This window comes from Salvelinus alpinus, chromosome 36 (assembly GCF_045679555.1).
Source record: "Salvelinus alpinus chromosome 36, SLU_Salpinus.1, whole genome shotgun sequence".
Lineage (NCBI taxonomy): Eukaryota > Metazoa > Chordata > Actinopteri > Salmoniformes > Salmonidae > Salvelinus > Salvelinus alpinus.
The window spans coordinates 12,545,142-12,572,908 of record NC_092121.1 but is presented as its reverse complement, the minus strand read 5'-3'; the positions used below and the strand labels follow the sequence as shown (position 1 = coordinate 12,572,908).

The 27,767-nt window shown below is 41.0% G+C and overlaps 4 protein-coding genes across 4 annotated transcripts; 3 read left to right on the top strand and 1 right to left on the bottom strand.

Annotated features, from left to right (window-relative positions):
• The first annotated feature begins 6,845 nt into the window (after positions 1-6,845).
• On the top strand, positions 6,846-7,822 carry LOC139565130 (gamma-crystallin M3-like). Its single transcript, XM_071385232.1, has 3 exons — positions 6,846-6,921; positions 7,108-7,347; positions 7,502-7,822. Exons 1-3 carry the CDS (start codon positions 6,895-6,897, stop codon positions 7,775-7,777), a joined length of 543 nt encoding a protein of 180 aa, XP_071241333.1. The 5' UTR covers positions 6,846-6,894; the 3' UTR covers positions 7,778-7,822.
• A 3,824-nt stretch (positions 7,823-11,646) lies between these two features.
• Positions 11,647-12,623, top strand: LOC139565129 (gamma-crystallin M3-like). The gene is made up of 3 exons (XM_071385231.1): positions 11,647-11,722; positions 11,909-12,148; positions 12,303-12,623. The coding sequence occupies exons 1-3, from the start codon at positions 11,696-11,698 to the stop codon at positions 12,576-12,578; spliced, it is 543 nt and encodes a 180-aa protein (XP_071241332.1). The 5' UTR covers positions 11,647-11,695; the 3' UTR covers positions 12,579-12,623.
• A 5,207-nt stretch (positions 12,624-17,830) lies between these two features.
• LOC139565235 (gamma-crystallin M3-like) lies at positions 17,831-18,807 on the top strand. Its single transcript, XM_071385407.1, has 3 exons — positions 17,831-17,906; positions 18,093-18,332; positions 18,487-18,807. Exons 1-3 carry the CDS (start codon positions 17,880-17,882, stop codon positions 18,760-18,762), a joined length of 543 nt encoding a protein of 180 aa, XP_071241508.1. The 5' UTR covers positions 17,831-17,879; the 3' UTR covers positions 18,763-18,807.
• Positions 18,808-20,253: 1,446 nt separating this feature from the next.
• On the bottom strand, positions 20,254-26,700 carry LOC139565088 (E3 SUMO-protein ligase ZBED1-like). The gene is made up of 3 exons (XM_071385151.1): positions 26,576-26,700; positions 25,667-26,011; positions 20,254-25,549 (listed from the first exon to the last, which is right to left on the bottom strand). Exons 2-3 carry the CDS (start codon positions 26,001-26,003, stop codon positions 23,937-23,939), a joined length of 1,950 nt encoding a protein of 649 aa, XP_071241252.1. The 5' UTR covers positions 26,004-26,011; positions 26,576-26,700; the 3' UTR covers positions 20,254-23,936.
• Positions 26,701-27,767: the final 1,067 nt, after the last annotated feature.

The window sequence follows — 27,767 nt, the reverse complement described above, 5'->3', positions numbered from 1 at the left end:
ATTCTCAGTTGTTCGGTGCCAATGCTTAATTGAATAAAACAGCGGTGATTGATAAGTCGGGTTTGCTGGCTGAGGCTTTGAACTGGCCTGAGAGAATGGATGGGATTTTAATGCTTTACACCACAGTGTTTCCAAACCATTTCTTGGTTTAGACTGATGACCAGTTCCTCTGTGAAAGTCCCAAACCAGCTTTTAGCACCTTCAAATTGTGTTTATGATTACCAAGCTGTGCTGTTTGTTAGCTGCCTACACTAACATATCTTAACATTTCTGTACACCCAAAACATTGTATTGAATGTGTCAAATTCTGTTTATTACGATGTCAATGCATCATTTGCATCTCTGCTCTATAACCTGGAGTATAGCCAAGTACAGAGAGAGGTTATAGAAAAGAGGAATGCATTAAATGTGATTATGGAGCCAGGCAGGCAGATAATTACAATAAATAAATAAAAACACCCATAACATGGTAGTGACTTAGAGAGAACAGGGAATAAACTGTGCTTACTTAAATATTATTTGTTCGATATGTTAAACATTGTGCATTTCCCTGTAGATTTCAATAGATTGTTCTCCGTTTTACTGTATAAGGTCCACAATTCAACCTATTTTGATTTGAAATTGATACTAGAATTTCCTGGAGTCCAAATCCGCTCAACAGACAATGGCTGCCAGCACGCAGTAGGCAGCCGTTCCATCAACGTCAGTCGGTTGACATTGACTTACTGTTTTAAGTTGCTTCTCTTAATAAAAGTAATACCTGAGAAGGTCACGAGCCCCGTATATCTAGTTAAGGGAGCCCTAACAAAATGTCACTTCCCACCTGCGTGGAATGAAAAGGCAAACTCTGATGAAAAATTGAATGGGCTGTTTAAGGAATCTTCGACCCATTCTCCCACATCAATACAACCTGAGGCCAAATTGAATTACATGTAAGTCTCCTCACACAACACAACACACACACAGTAGGCCTCTCCATTCCTCTGAGACACATCTGCAACACACAAAATGATGAAGTTGTTTATGTGTCAACGGTGGGTGTAGCTGGTGCATGGAAGTCAGGCGTAGGAGAGCAGAGATGAATGGACAAAGCACTTTACTTAGGCAATCATAATACAGAACGCAACCGCGTCACAACACAAAATGCCCAAAGAACAAGAAGAGGCAGCAAAAGTACAAAACCCAAGTACACAGTACCGGCCGCCACAAAGCACGGGTAATAAAAAAAAACCCGGCGCAAACCAGCCGGAAGCGTGCCTACCTTGACAATAAACAATACCCCACACAGACATGGAGGGAACAGAGGGTTAAATACACATGTGATTAGTAGGAGATGTAAACCAGGTGTGCAGGAAGATAAGACAAAACAAATGGAAAATGAAAGGTGGATCGGCGATGGCTAGACCGGCGACATTGACCGCCGAACGCCGCCGGAACAAGGAGAGGAACCCACTTCGGTAGAAGTCGTGACATTACGTTTGTTGGTTCCTTTGATCACAGGATAGATTACACATGCTCCAGACCCCAAGTCCCATTACTCACACGTTATTAAGGTCTATGGTTTTTTTCAGCATTTCCATTTTTAGCGCCATTAGGTCCCACAGGTGGGTATCGGGGACTACTGCAATAATATAAATTGTATTTCCTTTCTGCAAGGCTGCACGTTTCATCCCCTTCTCCGAGTCAGATCTCCCTGGGTGTCTGACTATCTATTAATCTAGCCCGCCCAGTTCATTTATTTTGCCCTGGCCCCTGGAGAGGAAACCCTGCCAGCCCTCCCTGGATGGATTCAACAAAGCAACATGGCAAAGCAGGTTGCTGCTGTTACCTTCCTGTCCCCTGTTGAACCTCTCCTGAGTCCATGATTAAACAGTACGGTAGCCTTAGTAACAGGCTCAAAATATAAACAAACCTTAAGACTCACTCAAGCACAGTTAATTAATTCATTATTTGTCAATGATTTGTCATGTGTCAAACATCATCTGTCATGTTTCTATGTCAGATTTAAGGGCTATGAAAATAAATCTTAAAACAATGATGTAAACATTCCCATAAACTATTGATCTAATGCCAATACCTAGTTAGGGGATTTAAGGCATGTCTATCAGATGAGTAGAGGAACAAGAGGTCTCCTAGCTTCAGGAGCTAGTTAGTAAATGCTTATGATAACTTTTGCTCACTGTATTGAGGCTGTGTGCCCTTAATCAGGAAAATTAAATCAGTTCAATTCAATCAGGTTGACTCTCATGACAACATTACTCTTCATGTTGAACTGAGTGGGTTATACAACATTTTGCAGCATTAGCCACAAGATAGCAGAAGGAAGATTGAATATTTTGGGGAGTTTCGGATGTTGCTTATCCTGTTGGCATTCTCTTTCTTCCTTGGAAGAACCAACCTCAGGGGTGGTTGAGGTGACATTGGTGGAGCCCCCCTTTGTGGGTGCTGGAGATAGAAGGCTTATTTTGAGCTCCAGGCAGCATCCTTCCTATTGGTCCATGCCAGGTAAGCACCATCAGAGACGGAGCACATGCCAATTTATCCTGCTAATCATTTTATCCCACTCTGGTATATCTGTTTTGGAGGAATTTGGGCCAGCCATCAGTGTCACATCAAAAGTTGTGATTGAAATGGGTATAACTGCTAAATTATCTCTCTTCAGCAGGCACTGTCTTGTTATTTTTTTAAATCTTTAAATCTTCCTTAAATGTATCTTCATTGGTATGGTATGCACTATGTAGCCTGTGTAGGCATATGACTTTGCCATTGTGAAGGTCATTGTGAATGCAGTTATTGACCATATGATTTATTTATTTACTACGGTTTTCATCATGACAACCTTGTGTCATTTCAGTGTGAATGGAGAGGAGGCTAGATTTCTCCCCAAATCATCCAATAAGGCATGCAAAAATGGTTTCATTTGAAGAGTGTCAGGTCAGGTCATACTGCACGCTGGTCCATAAAGTCTCTCACAGTCACTTTGTGTCTTCTCAACTTGATCAGTGGAACTTCAGTTGCTGTCTTGCTACTGTGACACAAGAATAAAGAGGGGCAAGTGTAACAGTTTAACTTTAGTCCGTCCCCTCGCCCCGACCCGGGCGCGAACCAGGGACCCTCTGCACACATCAACAACAGTCACCCACGAAGCATCGTTACCCATCGCTCCACAAAAGCCGCAGACCTTGCAGAGCAAGGGGAACCACTACTTCTAGGTCTCAAAGCGGGTGACGTAACCGATTGAAACGCTATTAGCGCGCACCACCGCTAACTAGCTAGCCATTTCACATCCGTTACACAAGGTGTCTTCTTTCTGAATGGTATGCAATAGGGACAGTGTGTGTGCTCAGTGCATGTGTGATTCTGTTTGTTGGAGAGGTGATCATCACCACCACCAACTGTTAAAAAACATGTCATTCTCCGCATGGCAACGGGGCAGCATAGCAACTAGTTGCTAGGGACTAGTGGTGCTGACGTGAGTCTCTGGCAAGCGAACCGTTAAAAGGAGGAATTCCCCTGGACAGTGGGCTATCGCATGCCACTTCCTTGTTGCCATGGTGACCAGCATATGGAGGTTGACGGTACAGACGACGGGGACCATTAGCTTCAGTGGAAGAGGGTCCTGGAGGGGGGTAGGATGTGGGCGTCTGTCTCATTGAAGGGCGAGATGCCAACACACACAAGTGAGGGTCAACACACACAAGTGAGGGTGTGGTAATTGTGATACCCTTTCTAGGTACCACCCAGTCTCCATTGGCACGGCTGACTTCACACTGATAACAATTATTGTGCAAATGTCAGGACAGCAGCCAGGTGGATTTGGGTTTATTTTTGGATCAACACTGAGAATAGTGAATTATCTACAGGGCTGTACTTTCTGAATGCTTGGTGTTTTCCCTCTACACATACAGTAGTGTCTGTGTAAATGCATCTATTAGACAGGTTCAAACCACTGATTGTTTGGTGGTACAGTACATTTACCATTGAAGTCTTGTTTAAGTTTTGACTACAGTCAGTGGTAGGAAGGTAAGAGGACAATTGTCATCCCTATACCAGGACAGGAGGAGAGAAGTGGTGACCCTTTGCTGGCCTCCACTGGCATGAAGAGGAACAGGCGCCGAAAACCTCTCCACCAAATTCAACCAATTGTATGTGAGTCAGTCAGGTACATGAAAAGGCTCTTGTAAAATCCTATCTGGACATCAAGCTCCACATCCAAACATGGGGTTCTGTTTGAGAGGGAAAATCATGTATGGAGCTATTGTTTGATTGTGCAATGTGTAAAGAGATCATAAAAATAAAGAAAACAAAAAAGAAACAACGATTACCTTACTGGGGAAGAATGTTGCTTTTGGCCGGCGAGCAAATAATTGATTTAGTAGTGAACCAACTGCCTCTTCAGAGGAAGAGGAAGGACTGCATGAGGCCTCTATCAGCACAGTAGAGTGATGACCTGACCTGGCATAGCAAAACAATAGGTGCCAAATTTAGCTCCACACCACACCTCTAAATATCTACAGTATCTACATACTGGATCTCTAACTGGATCGGTGCCTAGCACCGGGTCAATCCAGGCGGGTGTTTTTACATAAGAACCTTCCCAGCTGGTAACCCAGACTCCGCGGTACAATGCAACACACCTGGTACTCCAAAGTATCTTGGGAATGTGCGATGTTAAAAATAGTTGGTACTTAATGCAAAGCAGAATATTTCCACCCTATTAAAAAGCCCACACAGAGAATATGTGAAAGATGCAGGCAATGGCAGATAGCCCTTCTAGCATGCCTTTCTCTGTCATCACAATGTGTGTGTGGGATATCTAAGAAGGGAGTGGTTAATAGAGAGATGGATTAGTAGAGAGTTGTGTGTGTGTGTGTGTGTGTGTGTGTGTGTGTGTGTGTGTGTGTGTGTGTGTGTGTGTGTGTGTGTGTGTGTGTGTGTGTGTGTGTGTGTGTGTGTGTGTGTGTGTGTGTGTGTGTGTGTGTGTGTGTGTGTGTGATTGCTTTGCCTAAATGAGCCCAGATTGTTTAACGTAGATCAGGGGAAAATAGTATGTTTTCATAACCTCAATATTGTAAAAATTATCTTAATATGGACTTTTGGGGCCAGAGAATAAAATGGTGTGTGAATGAACTACTTTACTGTAAAATCTATAAAGTATTATAACAGTCTATAAAGTATTTATGCGACTGCAATGCTGAAAATGTCCATATTGACTACCTTCATGTCTTAAAGTAATGATGGACTGTCGTTTCTCTTTGCTTATTTGAGCTGTTCTTGCCATAATATGGATTTGGTCTTTTACCAAATAGGGATGTGTTAGGGATCTGTATAACCCCCCTACCTTGTCTCAACACAACTGATTGACTTAACTTTTAAGAAGGTACACCTGTTAATTGAAATGCATTCCAGGTGAATACCTCATGAAGCTGGTTGAGAGAATGCCAAGAGCGTGCAAAGCTGTCATCAAGGCAAAAGGTGGTTATTTGAAGAATCTCAAATCTCAAATATATTTTGATTGGTTTAACACTTTTTTGGTTACTACATGATTCAATATGTGTTATTTCCGAATTTTGATGTCTTCACTATTATTCTACAATGTTGAAAATAGTAAAAATAAAGAATAACCCTTGAATGAGTAGGTGTTCTAAAACTTTTGACCGGTAGTTTAACATAATTGACACCGTCCATTCGATAGCTGATGTTTAGGGGGCATTCATTATCATCATTCAGACATTTCTATTTCCCAATAGTTGTTTTCATTTTTAACAGAAAGTGGTGGGATATCTAAGAAGGGAGTGGTTAATAGAGATGGATTAGTAGAGAGGTGTGTGTGTGTGTGTGTGTGTGTGTGTGTGTGTGTGTGTGTGTGTGTGTGTGTGTGTGTGTGTGTGTGTGTGTGTGTGTGTGTGTGTGTGTGTGTGTGTGTGTGTGTATGATTGCTTTGCCTAAATGAGCTCAGAATGTAGATCAGGGGAAAATATTATGTATTCATAACATCAATATTGTAAAAACTATCTTAATGTGGACTTTTGGGGGCAGAGAGTAAAATGGTGTGTGAATTAACTATACTGCAAAATCTATAAAGTATTATAACAGTCTATAAAGTATTATTAACTGTTATTAACTAGTTACATACCCTTTTATAAACCCTTTATAAAGGCTTCTTTAAAATAAGTGTTAACTATTTTCTTTTTAGTTTTTGTAAATCAAGAGAAATTAACAAATGTATGTATTTGAAATATTTTTTAAATACAATTGAAAGTTTTGTAACAATTTCTGTAGTATCGTGTTATGAACCATAAATGTTAAATAAGTAACACCTCACTTTTGATGATGTATTCACTGGTTAGGAATGTCAGTCTACGTGAAGTCCACTGAGGTTTACGAACGGTTAAATCAGCACACTGAACCAAAGATGAGTAATAATACATCGTTTAACCTAAAGGTTAACCCCAGATTTTCACTCTATTCAATATATGTGATTTCTGCTAAATGTCTTTTAAAAATGAGCTTACAATATAACATTGAGCCATGTATCACCAATATTTTATAAAATAAGATTACAAAACGTAGGGAAGTATTGTGCAATGTATTGTACGGAGAACATTCAATTTCAAGGCTGTTACTAGCTGTTGTAAACTCTCAAAAGGCTATATGTTACTTTGTTTGAGAAACAGACAATTGAGAAACAGTCTTTCTAAAGACACTGAGGGATCCAGTCACTGGAAATGTGGATGTAACCTCCGTGGCCTCTGCAGGCTTCTATAGCATGTTGCTGGGTCAGGGGTTTGAACAATGGAGCTAGGAATTCTTTAGGTTTGGTCAGGTATAAAAGAAAGGGTTAAACCAGGTAGGAATCAGTTCAGGAGCAGCAACCAGCAGCAGTGAGCAAACATGTCCACCAGCATGAACATGGGCAGGGTAAGTTTAAAACCAAAATATATACTTTAATTTTCATATATTGTAATGTAAAAGACCTCTAGTGCTCTAGCACCCCTAACTACAACATTAAAGTTGAAGTGTGACTGAATAGCATTGCAAATGTCTCAAAAATGTTTGTTTCATAAAACATTTCAATTCCTAGAAATGATCCTTTTTTATTTTCAGGTCGTCTTCTACGAGGACGGGAACTTCCAGGGTCGTTCCTATGAGTGCAGCAGCGACTGCGCTGACATGTCCTCCTACCTGAGCAGGTGCCACTCCTGTAGGGTTCAGAGCGGCTGCTTCATGGTCTACGACCGCAACAACTACATGGGAAACCAGTACTTCATGAGGAGGGGAGAGTACTCTGACTTCCAGAGTATGATGGGAATGACTGATATCAGGTCCTGCCGCACGATCCCCATGGTAGGCCATATGATATTTAGTCTGCTGTTAACAGCCCCACTCCAAGTAGCTTTGTGAAGTCCATAATCACACAAATCAAATTGGCTCTGTGAGCTTTTCAACAGTCTGATGTATTCAGTAATTCATTCAACATATTCTTATTTCCTCCTAACAGCACAGAGGATCCTACAGAATGAGGATCTACGAGAGAGATAACTTCGGAGGTCAGATGCACGAGATGATGGACGACTGTGACTCCATCATGGACCGTTACCGTATGTCCGACTGCCAGTCCTGCAACGTGATGGATGGCCACTGGCTGATGTATGAGCAGCCCCACTTCAGAGGCAGGATGATGTACATGAGGCCCGGAGAGTACAGGAACTTCAGGGATATGGGCATGAGTGGCATGAGGTTCATGAGCATGAGGCGTATCACTGATATGTGCTAGATATGTTATGTTGACCAAATAAAAGTGATTGGTAATCCATAACAATTGAGTGTTCTACATCATTTCAATATTTGGTGTTTTGTGTTTACATATGTAGGTATGATATAATATAGGCCAATTATAAACACTACCGGTCAAAAGTTTTAGAACACCTACTCATTCAAGGGTTTTTCTTTATTTTTTACTATTTTCTACATAGTAGAATAATAGTGAAGACATCAAATCTGTGAAATAACACATGGAAACATGTAGTAACCAAAAAAGTGTTAAACAATCAAAATATATTTTATATTTGAGATTCTTCAAATAGACACCCTTTGCCTTGATGACAGCTTTGCATGCTCTTGGCATTCTCTCAACCAGCTTCACCTGGAATGCTTTTCCAACAGTCTTGAAGGAGTTCCCACATATGCTGAGCACTTGTTGGCTGCTTTTCCTTCACTCTGCGGTCCGACTCATCCCAAACCATCTCAATTTGGTTGAGGTCGGGGAATTGTGGAGGCCAGGTCATCTGATGCAGCACTCCATCACTCTCCTTCTTGGTACAATAGCCTTTACACAGCCTGGAGGTGTGTTGAGTCATTGTCCTGTTGAAAAACAAATGATAGTCCCACTAAGCCCAAACCAGATGGGATGGCGTATCTCTGCAGAATGCTGTGGTAGCCATGCTAGTTAAGTGTGCCTCGAATTCTAAATAAATCACAGACAGTGTCATCAGCAAAGCACCCCCATACCATAACACCTCCTCCTCCATGCTTTACGGTGAGAAATACACATGATCATCCGTTCACCCACACCGCTTCTCACAAAGCTCGTGTTTCTTGGCACAAGCAAGTCTCTTCTTATTATTGGTGTCCTTTAGTAGTGATTTCTTTGCAGCAATTCGACCATGAAGGCCTGATTCACACAGTCTCCTCTGAACAGTTGAGGTTGAGATGTGAATGTTACTTGAACTCTGTGAAGCATTTATTTGGGCTACAATTTCTGAGGCTGCTAACTCTAATGAAGAGGTAACTGCAGCAGAGGAAACTCTGGGTCTTCCATTCCTGTGGCGGTCCTCATGAGAGCCAGTTTCATCATAGCGCTTGATTGTTTTTGCGACCGCGCTTGAAAAAATGTTCCAAGTTCTTGAAATGTTCCGTATTGACTGACCTTCAAGTCTTAAAGTAATGATGGACTGTCGTTTCTCTTTGCTTATTTGAGCTGTTCTTGCCATAATATGGACTTGGACTTTTACCAAATAAGGATATCTTCTGTACACCCACCCTACCTTGTTACAACACAACTGATTGGCTTAACTTTTAAGAAGGTACACCTGTTAATTGAAATGCATTCCAGGTGACTACCTCATGAAGCTGGTTGAGATAATGCCAAGAGCATGCAAAGCTGTCATCAAGGCAAAGGGTGGCTATTTGAAGAATCTCAAATATAAAATATATTTTGATTGCTTAACATTTTTTTGGTTACTCCATTTGTGTTATTTCATAGTTTTGATGTCTTCACTAATATTCTGCAATGTTGAAAATAGTAAAAATAAAGAAAAACCCTAGAATGAGTAGGTGTTCTAAAACTTTTGACCGGTAGTATAATATAATTGACACCTTCCATTCGATAACTGATGTTAAGGGGGCATTCATCATCATCATTCAGACACGTCTATTTCCTAATAGTTGTTTTCATTTCTACCTGAAAGATATGCCTAACATTTAACTTCTACCCTATGCCAGGGTATACCAAACTCGGTCCTGGGACCCACCTGGGTGCACATTTTGGTTTTTGCATTACGTATTTACTGTCAAAAAGCATTGAAGTAAATACATGTAAATGAAGCCACAAAAGACTAAAATAGAGACTTCAGTTTGATAAATTACCCTCCAGCCATATTATTGGTCCTGTGTGGTTCAGTTGGAAATATTGTGGCGCTAGGTTTGTTTCCCTCAGGGATTACATATACTGAAGTGTATGTACTCACTGTAGCGTACATCACTGGATAAAAGTGTCTGCTAAATGGCATTTTATAATTAATATTAAAATATGTAACATTAGCAATATTGGTGTGATTTCTATGAAGCTCATGTTGTAAGTCATAGGACGATAATTGTTCATGGAAAACATCCCCCTCTGTATGTTTTCAACATAATCCTTATGACAGCCTGTTTGTGGTTGCGCTACACGTTACATATTTTTGATTTTCTTTTTACATTTCATGAAGACTTCCAAAAGCTCTCATTGGCAATTTAATTGTTTTTGTGTTCACATACAAAACACAAGGACATGCTCCATTAGTTGAAATCACCACCGTGCAACTGATTGTGATCTAAAGCAGCACTCATTGTGGTTCCAACGCAGCAATATGATGATGTTCAATGGCCTCGCCTCATTGGAAAACTGTGTACTTCTTCTCAGTCCAAGTAAACAAAAAGCCTTAAATAAATTTAGCTCAAAATAGAGCTTATTCCAGCCACAAAACACTTGGTGTTAGGTAGATAACCTAAAAATGGGCGGATGATCTCATAGTCAACAGATATAATAGTTGGTACTTGATGCAAAGCAGAACATTTCCACCCTATAAAAAGCCCCCATAGAGAATATGTGAAAGATGCAGGCAATGGCAGATATCCCTTCTAGCATGCCTTTCTCTGTCATCACAATGTGTGTGTGTGGGATATCTAAGAAGGGAGCGGCTAATAGAGAGATGGATTAGAAGAGAGGTGTGTGTGTGTGTGTGTGTGATTGCTTTGCCTAAATAAACCCAGACTGTTTCATCACATTGTTTGCTGTAGATCAGGGGAATATATTATGTTTTCATAACTTCAATATTGTAAAAACTATCCGAATATGGACTTTTGTGGGCAGAGAATAAAAAAAGTGGGCTAAGATTTGTCACTCACGTTATTTATTTATTTAACCTTTATTTAACTAGGCAAGTCAGTTAAGAACAAATTCTTATTTTAAATGACGGCCTAGGAACAGTGGGTTAACTGCCTTGTTCAGGGGCAGAACGACAGATTTGTACCTTGTCAGCTCGGGGATTCGAACTTGCATCCTTTCGGTTACTAGTCCAACGCTCTAAACACTAGATGTGTTAAATGTGAGTGAATTAACTACTTTACTATAAAGTCTATAAAGTATTATTAACTATTTACATACCCTTTTATAAACCCTTTATAAAGTCTTCTTTAAATAAGTGTTAACTCTTTTCTTTTTAGTTTTTATAACTCAAGAGAAATTAACAAAATGATGGATTATTATTGTATTTGAAATATTTTTTAAATACAATTGAAAGTTTTGTAACAATTTCTGTAGTATCGTGTTATGAACCATAAATGTTAAATAAGTAACAACTCACTTTTGATAATGTATTCACTGGTTAGGAATGTCAGTCTACGTGAAGTCCACTGAGGTTTACGAACGGTTAAATCAGCACACTGAACCAAAGATGAGTAATAATACATCGTTTAACCTAAAGGTTAACCCCAGATTTTCACTCTATTCAATATATGTGATTTCTGCTAAATGTCTTTTAAAAATGAGCTTACAATATAACATTGAGCCATGTATCACCAATATTTAATAAAATAAGATTACAAAACGTAGGGAAGTATTGTGCAATGTATTGTACGGAGAACATTCAATTTCAAGGCTGTTACTAGCTGTTGTAAACTCTCAAAAGGCTATATGTTACTTTGTTTGAGAAACAGACAATTGAGAAACAGTCTTTCTAAAGACACTGAGGGATCCAGTCACTGGAAATGTGGATGTAACCTCCGTGGCCTCTGCAGGCTTCTATAGCATGTTGCTGGGTCAGGGGTTTGAACAATGGAGCTAGGAATTCTTTAGGTTTGGTCAGGTATAAAAGAAAGGGTTAAACCAGGTAGGAATCAGTTCAGGAGCAGCAACCAGCAGCAGTGAGCAAACATGTCCACCAGCATGAACATGGGCAGGGTAAGTTTAAAACCAAAATATATACTTTAATTTTCATATATTGTTATGCAAAAGACCTCTAGTGCTCTAGCACCCCCAACTACAACATTAAAGTTGAAGTGTGACTGAATAGCATTGCAAATTTCTCAAAAATGTTTGTTTCATAAAACATTTCAATTCCTAGAAATTATCCTTTTTTATTTTCAGGTCGTCTTCTACGAGGACGGGAACTTCCAGGGTCGTTCCTATGAGTGCAGCAGCGACTGCGCTGACATGTCCTCCTACCTGAGCAGGTGCCACTCCTGTAGGGTTCAGAGCGGCTGCTTCATGGTCTATGACCGCAACAACTACATGGGAAACCAGTACTTCATGAGGAGGGGAGAGTACTCTGACTTCCAGAGTATGATGGGAATGACTGATATCAGGTCCTGCCGCACAATCCCCATGGTAGGCCATATGATATTTAGTCTGCTGTTAACAGCCCCACTCCAAGTAGCTTTGTGAAGTCCATAATTACACAAATCATATTGGCTCTGTGAGCTTTTCAACAGTCTGATGTATTCAGTAATTCATTCAACATATTCTTATTTCCTACTAACAGCACAGAGGATCCTACAGAATGAGGATCTACGAGAGAGATAACTTCGGAGGTCAGATGCACGAGATGATGGACGACTGTGACTCCATCATGGACCGTTACCGCATGTCCGACTGCCAGTCCTGCAACGTGATGGATGGCCACTGGCTGATGTACGAGCAGCCCCACTTCAGAGGCAGGATGATGTACATGAGGCCTGGAGAGTACAGGAACTTCAGGGATATGGGCATGAGTGGCATGAGGTTCATGAGCATGAGGCGTATCACTGATATGTGCTAGATATGTTATGTTGACCAAATAAAAGTGATTGGTAATCCATAACAATTGAGTGTTCTACATCATTTCAATATTTGGTGTTTTGTGTTTACATATGTAGGTATGATATAATATAGGCCAATTATAAACACTACCGGTCAAAAGTTTTAGAACACCTACTCATTCAAGGGTTTTTCTTTATTTTTTACTATTTTCTACATAGTAGAATAATAGTGAAGACATCAAATCTGTGAAATAACACATATGGAAACATGTAGTAACCAAAAAAGTGTTAAACAATCAAAATATATTTTATATTTGAGATTCTTCAAATAGACACCCTTTGCCTTGATGACAGCTTTGCATGCTCTTGGCATTCTCTCAACCAGCTTCACCTGGAATGCTTTTCCAACAGTCTTAAAGGAGTTCCCACATATGCTGAGCACTTGTTGGCTGCTTTTCCTTCACTCTGCGGTCCGACTCATCCCAAACCATCTCAATTTGGTTGAGGTCGGGGAATTGTGGAGGCCAGGTCATCTGATGCAGCACTCCATCACTCTCCTTCTTGGTACAATAGCCTTTACACAGCCTGGAGGTGTGTTGAGTCATTGTCCTGTTGAAAAACAAATGATAGTCCCACTAAGCCCAAACCAGATGGGATGGCGTATCTCTGCAGAATGCTGTGGTAGCCATGCTAGTTAAGTGTGCCTCGAATTCTAAATAAATCACAGACAGTGTCATCAGCAAAACACCCCCATACCATAACACCTCCTCCTCCATGCTTTACGGTGAGAAATAAACATGATCATCTGTTCACCCACACCCCTTCTCACTAAGCTCGTGTTTCTTGGCACAAGCAAGTCTCGTCTAATTATTGGTGTCCTTTAGTAGTGGTTTCTTTGCAGCAATTCGACCATGAAGGCCTGATTCACACAGTCTCCTCTGAACAGTTGAGGTTGAGATGTGAATGTTACTTGAACTCTGTGAAGCATTTATTTGGGCTACAATTTCTGAGGCTGCTAACTCTAATGAAGAGGTAACTGCAGCAGAGGAAACTGGGTCTTCCATTCCTGTGGCGGTCCTCATGAGAGCCAGTTTCATCATAGCCCTGGATTGTTTTTGCGACCGCACTTGAAAAAATGTTCCAAGTTCTTGAAATGTTCCGTATTGACTGACCTTCAAGTCTTAAAGTAATGATGGACTGTCGTTTTTCTTGGCTTATTTGAGCTGTTCTTGCCATAATATGGACTTTTACCAAAAAGGGATATCTTCTGTACACCCACCCTACCTTGTCACAACACAACTGATTGGCTTAACTTTTAAGAATGTACACCTGTTAATTGAAATGCATTCCAGGTGACTACCTCATGAAGCTGGTTGAGAGAATGCCAAGAGCATGCAAAGCTGTCATCAAGGCAAAGGGTGGCTATTTGAAGAATCTCAAGTATAAAATATTTTTTGATTGCTTATGTCAACAAGTGTATTAGAGGCGAGGTCAGGTGCAGGAGAGTAGAGTGATGTAAACAGGCGCACTTTTATTTTAGTTCCAAATACGAGAGCACTACATGCGCTCAAAACAGAGAACATAACAACAGTAAAGCGCTTAATAAAACACCACAATAAAATGAAACAATTACACACAAAACATGATGGGAAACAGAGGGATAAATACAAGTAGATTGATTGGGGAAATGAAAACCAGGTGTGTATGGAACAAGACAAGACAAATGGATATATGAAAAATGGAGAGGCGATGGCAAGAAAGCCGGTGACGTTGATCGCCGCCCGAACAAAGAAAGTAGCCGACTGCGGCGGAAGTCGTGACAGCTTAACACTTTTTTTGGTTACTACGTATGTGTTATTTCATAGTTTTGATGTCTTCACTAATATTCTACAATGTTGAAAATAGTAAAAATAAAGAAAAACCCTAGAATGAGTAGTTCTAAAACGTTTGACCGGTAGTATAATATAATTAGTTATAATTAGAGTATGACCCTGCCTCACGCAGGAAGCGGCGCAGGTCCTAATCCAGGCACTTGTCATCTCCCGTCTGGATTACTGCAACTCGCTGTTGGCTGGGCTCCCTGCCTGTGCCATTAAACCCCTACAACTCATCCAGAACGCCGCAGCCCGTCTGGTGTTCAACTTTCCCAAGTTCTCTCACGTCACCCCGCTCCTCCGCTCTCTCCACTGGCTTCCAGTTGAAGCTCGCATCCGCTACAAGACCATGGTGCTTGCCTACGGAGCTGTGAGGGGAACGGCACCTCCGTACCTTCAGGCTCTGATCAGGCCCTACACCCAAACAAGGGCACTGCGTTCATCCACCTCTGGCCTGCTCGCCTCCCTACCTCTGAGGAAGTACAGTTCCCGCTCAACCCAGTCAAAACTGTTCGCTGCTCTGGCACCCCAATGGTGGAACAAACTCCCTCACGACGCCAGGTCAGCGGAGTCAATCACCACCACCACCTTCCGGAGACACCTGAAACCCCACCTCTTTAAGGAATACCTAGGATAGGATAAAGTAATCCTTCTAACCCCCCCCCCCCTTAAAAGAGTTAGATGCACTATTGTAAAGTGGTTGTTCCACTGGATATCATAAGGTGAATGCACCAATTTGTAAGTCGCTCTGGATAAGAGCGTCTGCTAAATGACTTAAATGTAAATGTAAATAATTGACACCTTCCATTCGATAACTGATGTTAAGGGGGCATTCATCATCATCATTCAGACACGTCTATTTCCTAATAGTTTTCATTTCTACCTGAAAGATATGCCTAACATTTAACTTCTACCCTATACCAGGGTATCCCAAACTCGGTACTGGGACCCACCTGGGTGCACGTTTTGGTTTTTGCATTACGTATTTACTGTCAAAAAGCATTGAAATGAATGTCCTTTAGATGATAAAGAGAGATTTTGATGTTAACACTAAAGCATTAGTCAACTTGTAGTGCTAACAAACTTAGCTAATCATACACGTTGTGCTACTCCACAAACAATACTCTAATTGATTGGCCAACATCGAGCCAGTGTACAATAAACGCGAATACATATTGATACAATTTACGAAAGCTTTTCTCTCTACATCATTATACAACTCCAATTACAAAGGTGCCACTGTAATTGTCGATAAACAAAGTAAGAAAGTGTCAAGTAATTGCATATAAAAGTAAAGCCAATCATCAGTGAAAAATACAGTCAAATCAAGACAAAGTAAATAAATAAATGTAAATGAAGCAACAAAAGACTAATATAGAGACTTCAGTTTGATAAATTACCCTACAGCCATATTATTGGTCCTGTGTGGTTCAGTTGGAAATATTGTGGCGCTAGGTTTGTTTCCCTCAGGGATTACATATACTGAAGTGTATGTACTCACTGTAGCGTACATCACTGGATAAAAGTGTCTGCTAAATGGCATTTTATAATTAATATTAAAATATGTAACATTAGCAATATTGGTGTGATTTCTATGAAGCTCATGTTGTAAGTCATAGGACGATAATTGTTCATGGAAAACATCCCCCTCTGTATGTTTTCAACATAATCCTTATGACAGCCTGTTTGTGGTTGCGCTACACGTTACATATTTTTGATTTTCTTTTTACATTTCATGAAGACTTCCAAAAGCTCTCATTGGCAATTTAATTGTTTTTGTGTTCACATACAAAACACAAGGACATGCTCCATTAGTTGAAATCACCACCGTGCAACTGATTGTGATCTAAAGCAGCACTCATTGTGGTTCCAACGCAGCAATATGATGATGTTCAATGGCCTCGCCTCATTGGAAAACTGTGTACTTCTTCTCAGTCCAAGTAAACAAAAAGCCTTAAATAAATTTAGCTCAAAATAGAGCTTATTCCAGCCACAAAACACTTGGTGTTAGGTAGATAACCTAAAAATGGGCGGATGATCTCATAGTCAACAGATATAATAGTTGGTACTTGATGCAAAGCAGAACATTTCCACCCTATAAAAAGCCCCCATAGAGAATATGTGAAAGATGCAGGCAATGGCAGATATCCCTTCTAGCATGCCTTTCTCTGTCATCACAATGTGTGTGTGTGGGATATCTAAGAAGGGAGCGGCTAATAGAGAGATGGATTAGAAGAGAGGTGTGTGTGTGTGTGTGTGTGATTGCTTTGCCTAAATAAACCCAGACTGTTTCATCACATTGTTTGCTGTAGATCAGGGGAATATATTATGTTTTCATAACTTCAATATTGTAAAAACTATCCGAATATGGACTTTTGTGGGCAGAGAATAAAAAAAGTGGGCTAAGATTTGTCACTCACGTTATTTATTTATTTAACCTTTATTTAACTAGGCAAGTCAGTTAAGAACAAATTCTTATTTTAAATGACGGCCTAGGAACAGTGGGTTAACTGCCTTGTTCAGGGGCAGAACGACAGATTTGTACCTTGTCAGCTCGGGGATTCGAACTTGCATCCTTTCGGTTACTAGTCCAACGCTCTAAACACTAGATGTGTTAAATGTGAGTGAATTAACTACTTTACTATAAAGTCTATAAAGTATTATTAACTATTTACATACCCTTTTATAAACCCTTTATAAAGTCTTCTTTAAATAAGTGTTAACTCTTTTCTTTTTAGTTTTTATAACTCAAGAGAAATTAACAAAATGATGGATTATTATTGTATTTGAAATATTTTTTAAATACAATTGAAAGTTTTGTAACAATTTCTGTAGTATCGTGTTATGAACCATAAATGTTAAATAAGTAACAACTCACTTTTGATAATGTATTCACTGGTTAGGAATGTCAGTCTACGTGAAGTCCACTGAGGTTTACGAACGGTTAAATCAGCACACTGAACCAAAGATGAGTAATAATACATCGTTTAACCTAAAGGTTAACCCCAGATTTTCACTCTATTCAATATATGTGATTTCTGCTAAATGTCTTTTAAAAATGAGCTTACAATATAACATTGAGCCATGTATCACCAATATTTAATAAAATAAGATTACAAAACGTAGGGAAGTATTGTGCAATGTATTGTACGGAGAACATTCAATTTCAAGGCTGTTACTAGCTGTTGTAAACTCTCAAAAGGCTATATGTTACTTTGTTTGAGAAACAGACAATTGAGAAACAGTCTTTCTAAAGACACTGAGGGATCCAGTCACTGGAAATGTGGATGTAACCTCCGTGGCCTCTGCAGGCTTCTATAGCATGTTGCTGGGTCAGGGGTTTGAACAATGGAGCTAGGAATTCTTTAGGTTTGGTCAGGTATAAAAGAAAGGGTTAAACCAGGTAGGAATCAGTTCAGGAGCAGCAACCAGCAGCAGTGAGCAAACATGTCCACCAGCATGAACATGGGCAGGGTAAGTTTAAAACCAAAATATATACTTTAATTTTCATATATTGTTATGCAAAAGACCTCTAGTGCTCTAGCACCCCCAACTACAACATTAAAGTTGAAGTGTGACTGAATAGCATTGCAAATTTCTCAAAAATGTTTGTTTCATAAAACATTTCAATTCCTAGAAATTATCCTTTTTTATTTTCAGGTCGTCTTCTACGAGGACGGGAACTTCCAGGGTCGTTCCTATGAGTGCAGCAGCGACTGCGCTGACATGTCCTCCTACCTGAGCAGGTGCCACTCCTGTAGGGTTCAGAGCGGCTGCTTCATGGTCTATGACCGCAACAACTACATGGGAAACCAGTACTTCATGAGGAGGGGAGAGTACTCTGACTTCCAGAGTATGATGGGAATGACTGATATCAGGTCCTGCCGCACAATCCCCATGGTAGGCCATATGATATTTAGTCTGCTGTTAACAGCCCCACTCCAAGTAGCTTTGTGAAGTCCATAATTACACAAATCATATTGGCTCTGTGAGCTTTTCAACAGTCTGATGTATTCAGTAATTCATTCAACATATTCTTATTTCCTACTAACAGCACAGAGGATCCTACAGAATGAGGATCTACGAGAGAGATAACTTCGGAGGTCAGATGCACGAGATGATGGACGACTGTGACTCCATCATGGACCGTTACCGCATGTCCGACTGCCAGTCCTGCAACGTGATGGATGGCCACTGGCTGATGTACGAGCAGCCCCACTTCAGAGGCAGGATGATGTACATGAGGCCTGGAGAGTACAGGAACTTCAGGGATATGGGCATGAGTGGCATGAGGTTCATGAGCATGAGGCGTATCACTGATATGTGCTAGATATGTTATGTTGACCAAATAAAAGTGATTGGTAATCCATAACAATTGAGTGTTCTACATCATTTCAATATTTGGTGTTTTGTGTTTACATATGTAGGTATGATATAATATAGGCCAATTATAAACACTACCGGTCAAAAGTTTTAGAACACCTACTCATTCAAGGGTTTTTCTTTATTTTTTACTATTTTCTACATAGTAGAATAATAGTGAAGACATCAAATCTGTGAAATAACACATATGGAAACATGTAGTAACCAAAAAAGTGTTAAACAATCAAAATATATTTTATATTTGAGATTCTTCAAATAGACACCCTTTGCCTTGATGACAGCTTTGCATGCTCTTGGCATTCTCTCAACCAGCTTCACCTGGAATGCTTTTCCAACAGTCTTAAAGGAGTTCCCACATATGCTGAGCACTTGTTGGCTGCTTTTCCTTCACTCTGCGGTCCGACTCATCCCAAACCATCTCAATTTGGTTGAGGTCGGGGAATTGTGGAGGCCAGGTCATCTGATGCAGCACTCCATCACTCTCCTTCTTGGTACAATAGCCTTTACACAGCCTGGAGGTGTGTTGAGTCATTGTCCTGTTGAAAAACAAATGATAGTCCCACTAAGCCCAAACCAGATGGGATGGCGTATCTCTGCAGAATGCTGTGGTAGCCATGCTAGTTAAGTGTGCCTCGAATTCTAAATAAATCACAGACAGTGTCATCAGCAAAACACCCCCATACCATAACACCTCCTCCTCCATGCTTTACGGTGAGAAATAAACATGATCATCTGTTCACCCACACCCCTTCTCACTAAGCTCGTGTTTCTTGGCACAAGCAAGTCTCGTCTAATTATTGGTGTCCTTTAGTAGTGGTTTCTTTGCAGCAATTCGACCATGAAGGCCTGATTCACACAGTCTCCTCTGAACAGTTGAGGTTGAGATGTGAATGTTACTTGAACTCTGTGAAGCATTTATTTGGGCTACAATTTCTGAGGCTGCTAACTCTAATGAAGAGGTAACTGCAGCAGAGGAAACTGGGTCTTCCATTCCTGTGGCGGTCCTCATGAGAGCCAGTTTCATCATAGCCCTGGATTGTTTTTGCGACCGCACTTGAAAAAATGTTCCAAGTTCTTGAAATGTTCCGTATTGACTGACCTTCAAGTCTTAAAGTAATGATGGACTGTCGTTTTTCTTGGCTTATTTGAGCTGTTCTTGCCATAATATGGACTTTTACCAAAAAGGGATATCTTCTGTACACCCACCCTACCTTGTCACAACACAACTGATTGGCTTAACTTTTAAGAATGTACACCTGTTAATTGAAATGCATTCCAGGTGACTACCTCATGAAGCTGGTTGAGAGAATGCCAAGAGCATGCAAAGCTGTCATCAAGGCAAAGGGTGGCTATTTGAAGAATCTCAAGTATAAAATATTTTTTGATTGCTTATGTCAACAAGTGTATTAGAGGCGAGGTCAGGTGCAGGAGAGTAGAGTGATGTAAACAGGCGCACTTTTATTTTAGTTCCAAATACGAGAGCACTACATGCGCTCAAAACAGAGAACATAACAACAGTAAAGCGCTTAATAAAACACCACAATAAAATGAAACAATTACACACAAAACATGATGGGAAACAGAGGGATAAATACAAGTAGATTGATTGGGGAAATGAAAACCAGGTGTGTATGGAACAAGACAAGACAAATGGATATATGAAAAATGGAGAGGCGATGGCAAGAAAGCCGGTGACGTTGATCGCCGCCCGAACAAAGAAAGTAGCCGACTGCGGCGGAAGTCGTGACAGCTTAACACTTTTTTTGGTTACTACGTATGTGTTATTTCATAGTTTTGATGTCTTCACTAATATTCTACAATGTTGAAAATAGTAAAAATAAAGAAAAACCCTAGAATGAGTAGGTGTTCTAAAACGTTTGACCGGTAGTATAATATAATTAGTTATAATTAGAGTATGACCCTGCCTCACGCAGGAAGCGGCGCAGGTCCTAATCCAGGCACTTGTCATCTCCCGTCTGGATTACTGCAACTCGCTGTTGGCTGGGCTCCCTGCCTGTGCCATTAAACCCCTACAACTCATCCAGAACGCCGCAGCCCGTCTGGTGTTCAACTTTCCCAAGTTCTCTCACGTCACCCCGCTCCTCCGCTCTCTCCACTGGCTTCCAGTTGAAGCTCGCATCCGCTACAAGACCATGGTGCTTGCCTACGGAGCTGTGAGGGGAACGGCACCTCCGTACCTTCAGGCTCTGATCAGGCCCTACACCCAAACAAGGGCACTGCGTTCATCCACCTCTGGCCTGCTCGCCTCCCTACCTCTGAGGAAGTACAGTTCCCGCTCAACCCAGTCAAAACTGTTCGCTGCTCTGGCACCCCAATGGTGGAACAAACTCCCTCACGACGCCAGGTCAGCGGAGTCAATCACCACCACCACCTTCCGGAGACACCTGAAACCCCACCTCTTTAAGGAATACCTAGGATAGGATAAAGTAATCCTTCTAACCCCCCCCCCCCCTTAAAAGAGTTAGATGCACTATTGTAAAGTGGTTGTTCCACTGGATATCATAAGGTGAATGCACCAATTTGTAAGTCGCTCTGGATAAGAGCGTCTGCTAAATGACTTAAATGTAAATGTAAATAATTGACACCTTCCATTCGATAACTGATGTTAAGGGGGCATTCATCATCATCATTCAGACACGTCTATTTCCTAATAGTTTTCATTTCTACCTGAAAGATATGCCTAACATTTAACTTCTACCCTATACCAGGGTATCCCAAACTCGATCCTGGGACCCACCTGGGTGCACATTTTGGTTTTTGCATTACTTATTTACTGTCAAAAAGCATTGAAATGAATGTCCTTAAGATGATAAAGAGATATTTTGATGTTAACACTAAAGCATTAGTCAACTTGTAGTGCTAACAAACTTAGCTAATCATACACGTTGTGCTACTCCACAAACAATACTCTAATTGATTGGCCAACATCGAGCCAGTGTACAATAAACGCGAATACATATTGATACAATTTACGAAAGCTTTTCTCTCTACATCATTATACAACTCCAATTACAAAGGTGCCACAGTAATCGTCGATAAACAAGGTAAGAAAGTGTATAGTAATTGCATATAAAAGTAAAGCCAATCATCAGTGAAAAATAGTCAAATCAAGACAAAGTAAATAAATACATGTAAATGAAGCAACAAAAGACTAATATAGAGACTTCAGTTTGATAAATTACCCTCCAGCTATATTATTGGTCCTGTGTGGTTCAGTTGGAAATAGTGTGGCGCTAGGTTGGTTTCCCTCAGGGATTACATATACTGAAGTGTATGTACTCACTGTAGCGTACATCACTGGATAAAAGTGTCTGCTAAATGGCATTTTATAATTAATATTAAAATATGTAACATTAGCAATATTGGTGTGATTTCTATGAAGCTCATGTTGTAAGTCATAGGACGATAATTGTTCATGGAAAACATCCCCCTCTGTATGTTTTCAACATAATCCTTATGACAGCCTGTTTGTGGTTGCGCTACACGTTACATATTTTTGATTTTCTTTTTACATTTCATGAAGACTTCCAAAAGCTCTCATTGGCAATTTAATTGTTTTTGTGTTCACATACAAAACACAAGGACATGCTCCATTAGTTGAAATCACCACCGTGCAACTGATTGTGGGTCCAAAGCAGCACTCATTGTGGGTCCAACGCATATGATGATGTTTAATGGCCTCGCCTCATTGGAAAACTGTGTACTTCTTCTCAGTCCAAGTAAAGAAAATTAGCTCAAAATAGAGCTTATTTCAATCCACAAAAACGTGGGTGTTAGGTAGAAAACCTAAAAATGGAATAACAAGATTTTGCTGTAGTGATATCAGGCACACCATTGGCAAAAACTCAACAAGACAAGAAGGATCTCTGATAAGACTGAAAGGAAAAAGCTCAACAGGATTCAGAGTAAAAAATTCAGAGTAAAAACTTAACATCACCCCAACCAAAATGCTAAGTATCCTTGTACACATTTTACAGTGGCCTTCCCATTGAGCTTACATATTACAGTGAAATATGTCTGTGAAATATGTATCGTTTTAAGAGTAAATTGAAAACCCAGTATTAATGTGTGCTCTTTACTTTTTAATGACTGGCTCAACAACTGTTCCATTGGCAAATAGTCTGGGTAGCCATTTGAGGTCTCCTTGGCAACCACTTCATTTATTCACCTGTTGTCAATTCAAACTTGGGCTCTCGAGTGGCACAATGATCTAAGACTCATCTCAGTGCAAGAGGTATCACTGCAATACCAGGTTCAAAACCAGGCTGCATCACATCTGGCTGTGATTGGGAGTCCCATAGGGCAGTGCACAATTGGCCCAGTGTTGTCTGGGTTAGGCCATCATTGTAAATATGAATGTGTTCTTAACTGACTTTCCTAGTGAAATAAAAAAAACTGTGGAATGCCTCCAAGCAATTTCCCCCCATAATTTTCAAGCATGAACCTTTTCAAATGCACATTGCCCTTTGTAAGTGTCAATTGTAAGTCGTATACCAGCTACAGACATCCTTGTCTGACTTGCATACATCACTATTGTACCTTCAATGAAAATGCCATTTAGCATCATCCCCACCTGCATCAATAGGCATTGGATAAACCATCAGAAGTTAAATAATATTTTCTTGACCTTAAAAAGCACTCAAAAAGCATCAAGAGAACTCCATACGTGGTGATATGAATGTGAAATAACATCAATTGCACAACAACCATCACGATTACATGACAATGCAAAATAGTATTCAGTGATTTTTACAAATGTTTTAAAATATATTTTTAACACTTATGGTGATTATGGCAATATTTAATTCAGTCCACCCAGTAATAAATAAAATGTAATTGAGAGCCATAAACGTACACCCAAGTGTGCCAGGTTGTTAGGCAGTGCAGCATTGTCCTCTAGTGGTCAAATGGCCTCCTGACAAATGTTCAAAATGTAAATGTAAGACCGCTTCTCTTTAAAAAAAAAAAAAAGGCCATTTTAACATACTTTATACACTAACCAGGAAGAATACATTACAATGCATTTGGTACATTTAATAGTCCTATGTTACATACAGGCCAAACAGCATGAGAAGCACTGTGGATAGTATGCTGCTTGTGCTATACTAGACCTTTATTCAACAGCATTATCTGCTCTACAGCCTTCATACTGAGGCAACTCCTCTTTTTATTGAACACATCTCCAGCTTTGGTGAATATGCGCTCGCATGGCACAGACGAGGCGGGAACGCTGAGGTATTTCCGAGCCAGCTGGAACAGGTGCGGGTACACCTTGGAGTGCTTCTCCCAGTAGTGCATGGGGTTCTCCACTCGGTTCAGGTACGGGTCACTGAGGTAGTGTTGTACCTCCACCGCTGCATCCGCCGTGCTGCTCTGGACGCTCTGTGTCTCGCCCACTTTACTGTCAAACATCTCCCACAGACCCCCATCGTGGGACTTAGACGGAGATGTTGCCATGGAGATGGAAGCGGTTTCCATTGCCCAGGAGGAGGTGTGGGGTGATGTCGGGGAGGGTGTCGTTGACCCGGTGGTGGATGGCGGTAGAATGTCGTCCTTGTCCGGATTTATCCGGATTAATGAGGCGCACTCGGAGGTGAGGAGCTTCACCGCCTCCTGAGCGTAGCCTTGGTTCCCGAAGGCCAACATTTTGAAGCGCGGGTCTAGGAGAGCAGAGAGAGCCAGGATTGGCTCGGTCTCCACCATACTGCAGCTCGCCTGAAGCTCCCTCTGCAGGTTAGACGCCAGCTGTGTAGCCGTAGGGTGTATGATGGCCCCGTGCTTCTTCTCAAGGGTTATCTTCAGCATCCGGACAAGAGGAATGACCTTGGAGGCCGAGACGCGTTTCTCTGAGGCGAGCTCAGCTGTGGCCTGGTTGAAGGAACCCAGCACTCCGAGACACTGGTGGATGACCTCGTAGTCAGCAGATCCCAGAGGGATGATGTCCGTGTCCAGGGTGCTGAGAGCAGCAGCCACCGACTCCCTCTGATCAAAGATGCGTTCCAGCATAGAAAAGCTACTGTTCCATCTCGAGTCCACTTCCTGGATCAGCTTCTGCTCCGGCCTGCCTAGCTGCCCCTGCACCTCGGCTAACCTCATCTCTGCGTTCTGATTCGACTTGAAGAAAGCCACGATAGCCCGCGCTTGGGAGCGGATGTCCTGCAGCTCCAAAGTAGACTCCATGGACCTCTTAATCACAAGGTTCAGGACGTGTGCAAAAGAGGGCAACTGGAGGATTCCTAATTTCTGAACCGTGGCTACCATATTTTCACTGTTCTCTGTGACAAATGCAGCGACCCTGCTGTGGAGGCCCCAGCTCGCCACCAGTTGGTTTTTGGCCTCCTCAATGTGGATAACTTTGTGGTTTTCAGGCAGCTTAGAAATCCCAAGGAGGAAAGTGGATAACTGGGCATTTTCTGCTACCAAATGCCCTGTCACTGAAATGTAACTGTGCTTGTCTATAGATGTCCACATGTCCGAAGTCAGGCTGACAAAGTCAGAAATTACCATCTGAGATACAACATTATCATTGATGAATTCACACCGAGACCCCACCATTTTCTTCAGTGCTTGCTTGTTTGGAAGATTGTAGCTTGGGTCTAGCTTTTGGATGAAAGCAGTGAATCCCTCTTCCTCGACTACTGAAAATGGCTGGGTGTCTTTAACCAACATGTTGACTAGGGCATCATCCAGGTCCTCTTGTCTGGTGGTCCTGACTATGAAATTAAACAGTATAATCAATTCAAATTGAATTAGATGTACAATTAATGCTAATCTAAATATAATAATTGATTGAAACAGGATGAAAACTATCAATCCTAAAGGAAACATACCTTCGATGTGGTGTCCAGCAGCAGCATTGTTTGTAAACATTGAGTTTAGTCCTGTAGTACCAGAGTACGATGAGTGGACTCCAGAACTACTAATTATTGAGTTTGAGAACGTTGAGTGGACTCCAGATGTTGAGTTGCTTGTGCTTGAGTGGGCCCCAGATGTTGAGTTGCTGTACCAAGCCTCGCTTGGGTGCCTTGATCGTAGGTGCCTTAACATGGCGGAAGTGTTTTTGTTGAAGCTAAGCCGTTGTGAACAGAGGGCGCACTGGACCTTATTGGGTGTCACTAGAGTGAAGTGATCCCACACCAGTGAGAAGGCTCTCTTAAACTCAGTCATCGTAGGACCTGCAAAATAAAAAAGAAACAACTTTATCAATCATTTTGCCGCAGCAATGTAGTAAACAGATCGAAATGATTTTGGTTGCTGATGGGAAACAACTGTTACTATAGGTGCAAAAATTAGGCTTGTGTGAGCTAAGTGTAACGTTATTAGACAACGTGTAGTGGGCGTGATTTACAATACGAAGGAAAAACAGGAAATCTAGCTAACGTTACATTTCTACGAATCTGAACAGCGCTTGTGTGTAGCTAGCTAGTTGGCTAGATACATAAACTTCAAACAGGGCAGAAAATGAAATAAAAGGAACAGGATTGGAAGTCACATAGCGTTACACCTTCAGCTGACATGATGGGGTTCACACGTCCGGTCTGTACTAGCCATAGAGATCCATTCTATTGCTATGGTGCTAGTAACTAGTTAACGTTAGCTAGCTGTGTGGGTATGTTGAGCAAGGCTTGGGTCTGCTGGACAAGGTAAATGTCGGACAAGTAGCTAGCGTAGTGTCTGTGTTTGGCATCGTCATTTTATTTTAAAACAACAGGAGTGCATGTTTGCAAATATTAACTTACCTTCTTTGATTATTCGTAATGTAATGTAAAATATATAGTCATTGAGCGCTGTGTGCTTCTGAGCGCGCGATTTGATGATGTACGTCGCAGAAATACGTCACCTCCGATTTTCGAACCGCTTTACTGCCAGTTGTGCTAGCCAGCTGTTTTTACCGATTGAGTGGTTGCGTTCGAGCTCATGTCAAGTCCGATGGTCACCGCCTTTCAAAGTGAGTTACATTATGGGGATAACATTGTCCGACTTGCGCCTACATGTCGACTGCATGAACTTTACAGAAATAATGTGATCAAATGTCATTACGTTTTGACTGCAGTCGACAGCAAGTTTCTGCAGTTGCTCTTCACCAATTTCATCCTGCAGCCATCGCATGAATTATGGGCGGCTCTCGTGTCAACCAGTCAATACAGTGTTGTTTAACCCACCTGAATGTGACCAAAGACATGACTGAAACAGTAATTGATTGTACAATGAACACACATATGATTTCAGTTTGTGAGGGTGTAATATGGGGGTTGGAACAACGTTTATTTCGACATTGTAAAGAACTTTCTTTATTAACACTTACATGTTGATCTGAGCCTTGCTGTTGGAAAACCACATTAGTGTCCAACTTTCAGATGTCACAGATGCGCCTCCCCTGACTTCACTCCTTGACTTGTCTTTCGCCTTACTACTCAAACGTGCCCAGTGTCTTTTCTAACATTAGCAAAAGTTGTTTCAAATCTTAGTTTCAAGTTTATTCATTTATTGCCATCTATTGACAGTCTATATTGTAAACTTTTGTCACAGTTAGTCTATGTGCTGGGTCCGCTCATCCCAGACCCTATAGGCTGGGCAATTCCACGATAATGGAATTAGGCTTTGACTAAGATTTTTCACTTTAAAATGTATTCCAAATAAAAATCATTGATTTCAAAGTTTAACAACCCATACAATTCTATGCACAAGGACAACTTTGAACAATTTGCACAGAACATTTCACAAAAGCACATTCACTGGAAGAACTGTGCAGATGCAAAGTAACAGAATTATGGTAAAATCTCCCCCAGTTTTTTATGCGACCAGATTTAAAAAATATATATCTGCTCTGAATTAAAATTCAAAGATGTCTGCAGAAAGAATGGGATGTCAGCTATGACACGACACCTTGAGTTTGAAAACATCTATTTTGGTTATTGAACTACAGTAGGT

Excerpts from the sequence above, each read along its gene's own strand:
- LOC139565130 (XM_071385232.1), top strand. The coding sequence starts at position 6,895 with ATGTCCACCAGCATGAACATGGGCAGG. Across the intron at positions 6,922-7,107 it reads CCAGCATGAACATGGGCAGG|GTCGTCTTCTACGAGGACGG; the intron begins GTAAGTTTAAAA and ends TTTTATTTTCAG. Across the intron at positions 7,348-7,501 it reads CCTGCCGCACGATCCCCATG|CACAGAGGATCCTACAGAAT; the intron begins GTAGGCCATATG and ends TCCTCCTAACAG.
- LOC139565129 (XM_071385231.1), top strand. The coding sequence starts at position 11,696 with ATGTCCACCAGCATGAACATGGGCAGG. Across the intron at positions 11,723-11,908 it reads CCAGCATGAACATGGGCAGG|GTCGTCTTCTACGAGGACGG; the intron begins GTAAGTTTAAAA and ends TTTTATTTTCAG. Across the intron at positions 12,149-12,302 it reads CCTGCCGCACAATCCCCATG|CACAGAGGATCCTACAGAAT; the intron begins GTAGGCCATATG and ends TCCTACTAACAG.
- LOC139565235 (XM_071385407.1), top strand. The coding sequence starts at position 17,880 with ATGTCCACCAGCATGAACATGGGCAGG. Across the intron at positions 17,907-18,092 it reads CCAGCATGAACATGGGCAGG|GTCGTCTTCTACGAGGACGG; the intron begins GTAAGTTTAAAA and ends TTTTATTTTCAG. Across the intron at positions 18,333-18,486 it reads CCTGCCGCACAATCCCCATG|CACAGAGGATCCTACAGAAT; the intron begins GTAGGCCATATG and ends TCCTACTAACAG.
- LOC139565088 (XM_071385151.1), bottom strand. The coding sequence starts at position 26,003 with ATGACTGAGTTTAAGAGAGCCTTCTCACTGGTGTGGGATCACTTCACT. Across the intron at positions 25,550-25,666 it reads TGCTGGACACCACATCGAAG|TCAGGACCACCAGACAAGAG; the intron begins GTATGTTTCCTT and ends TTAATTTCATAG.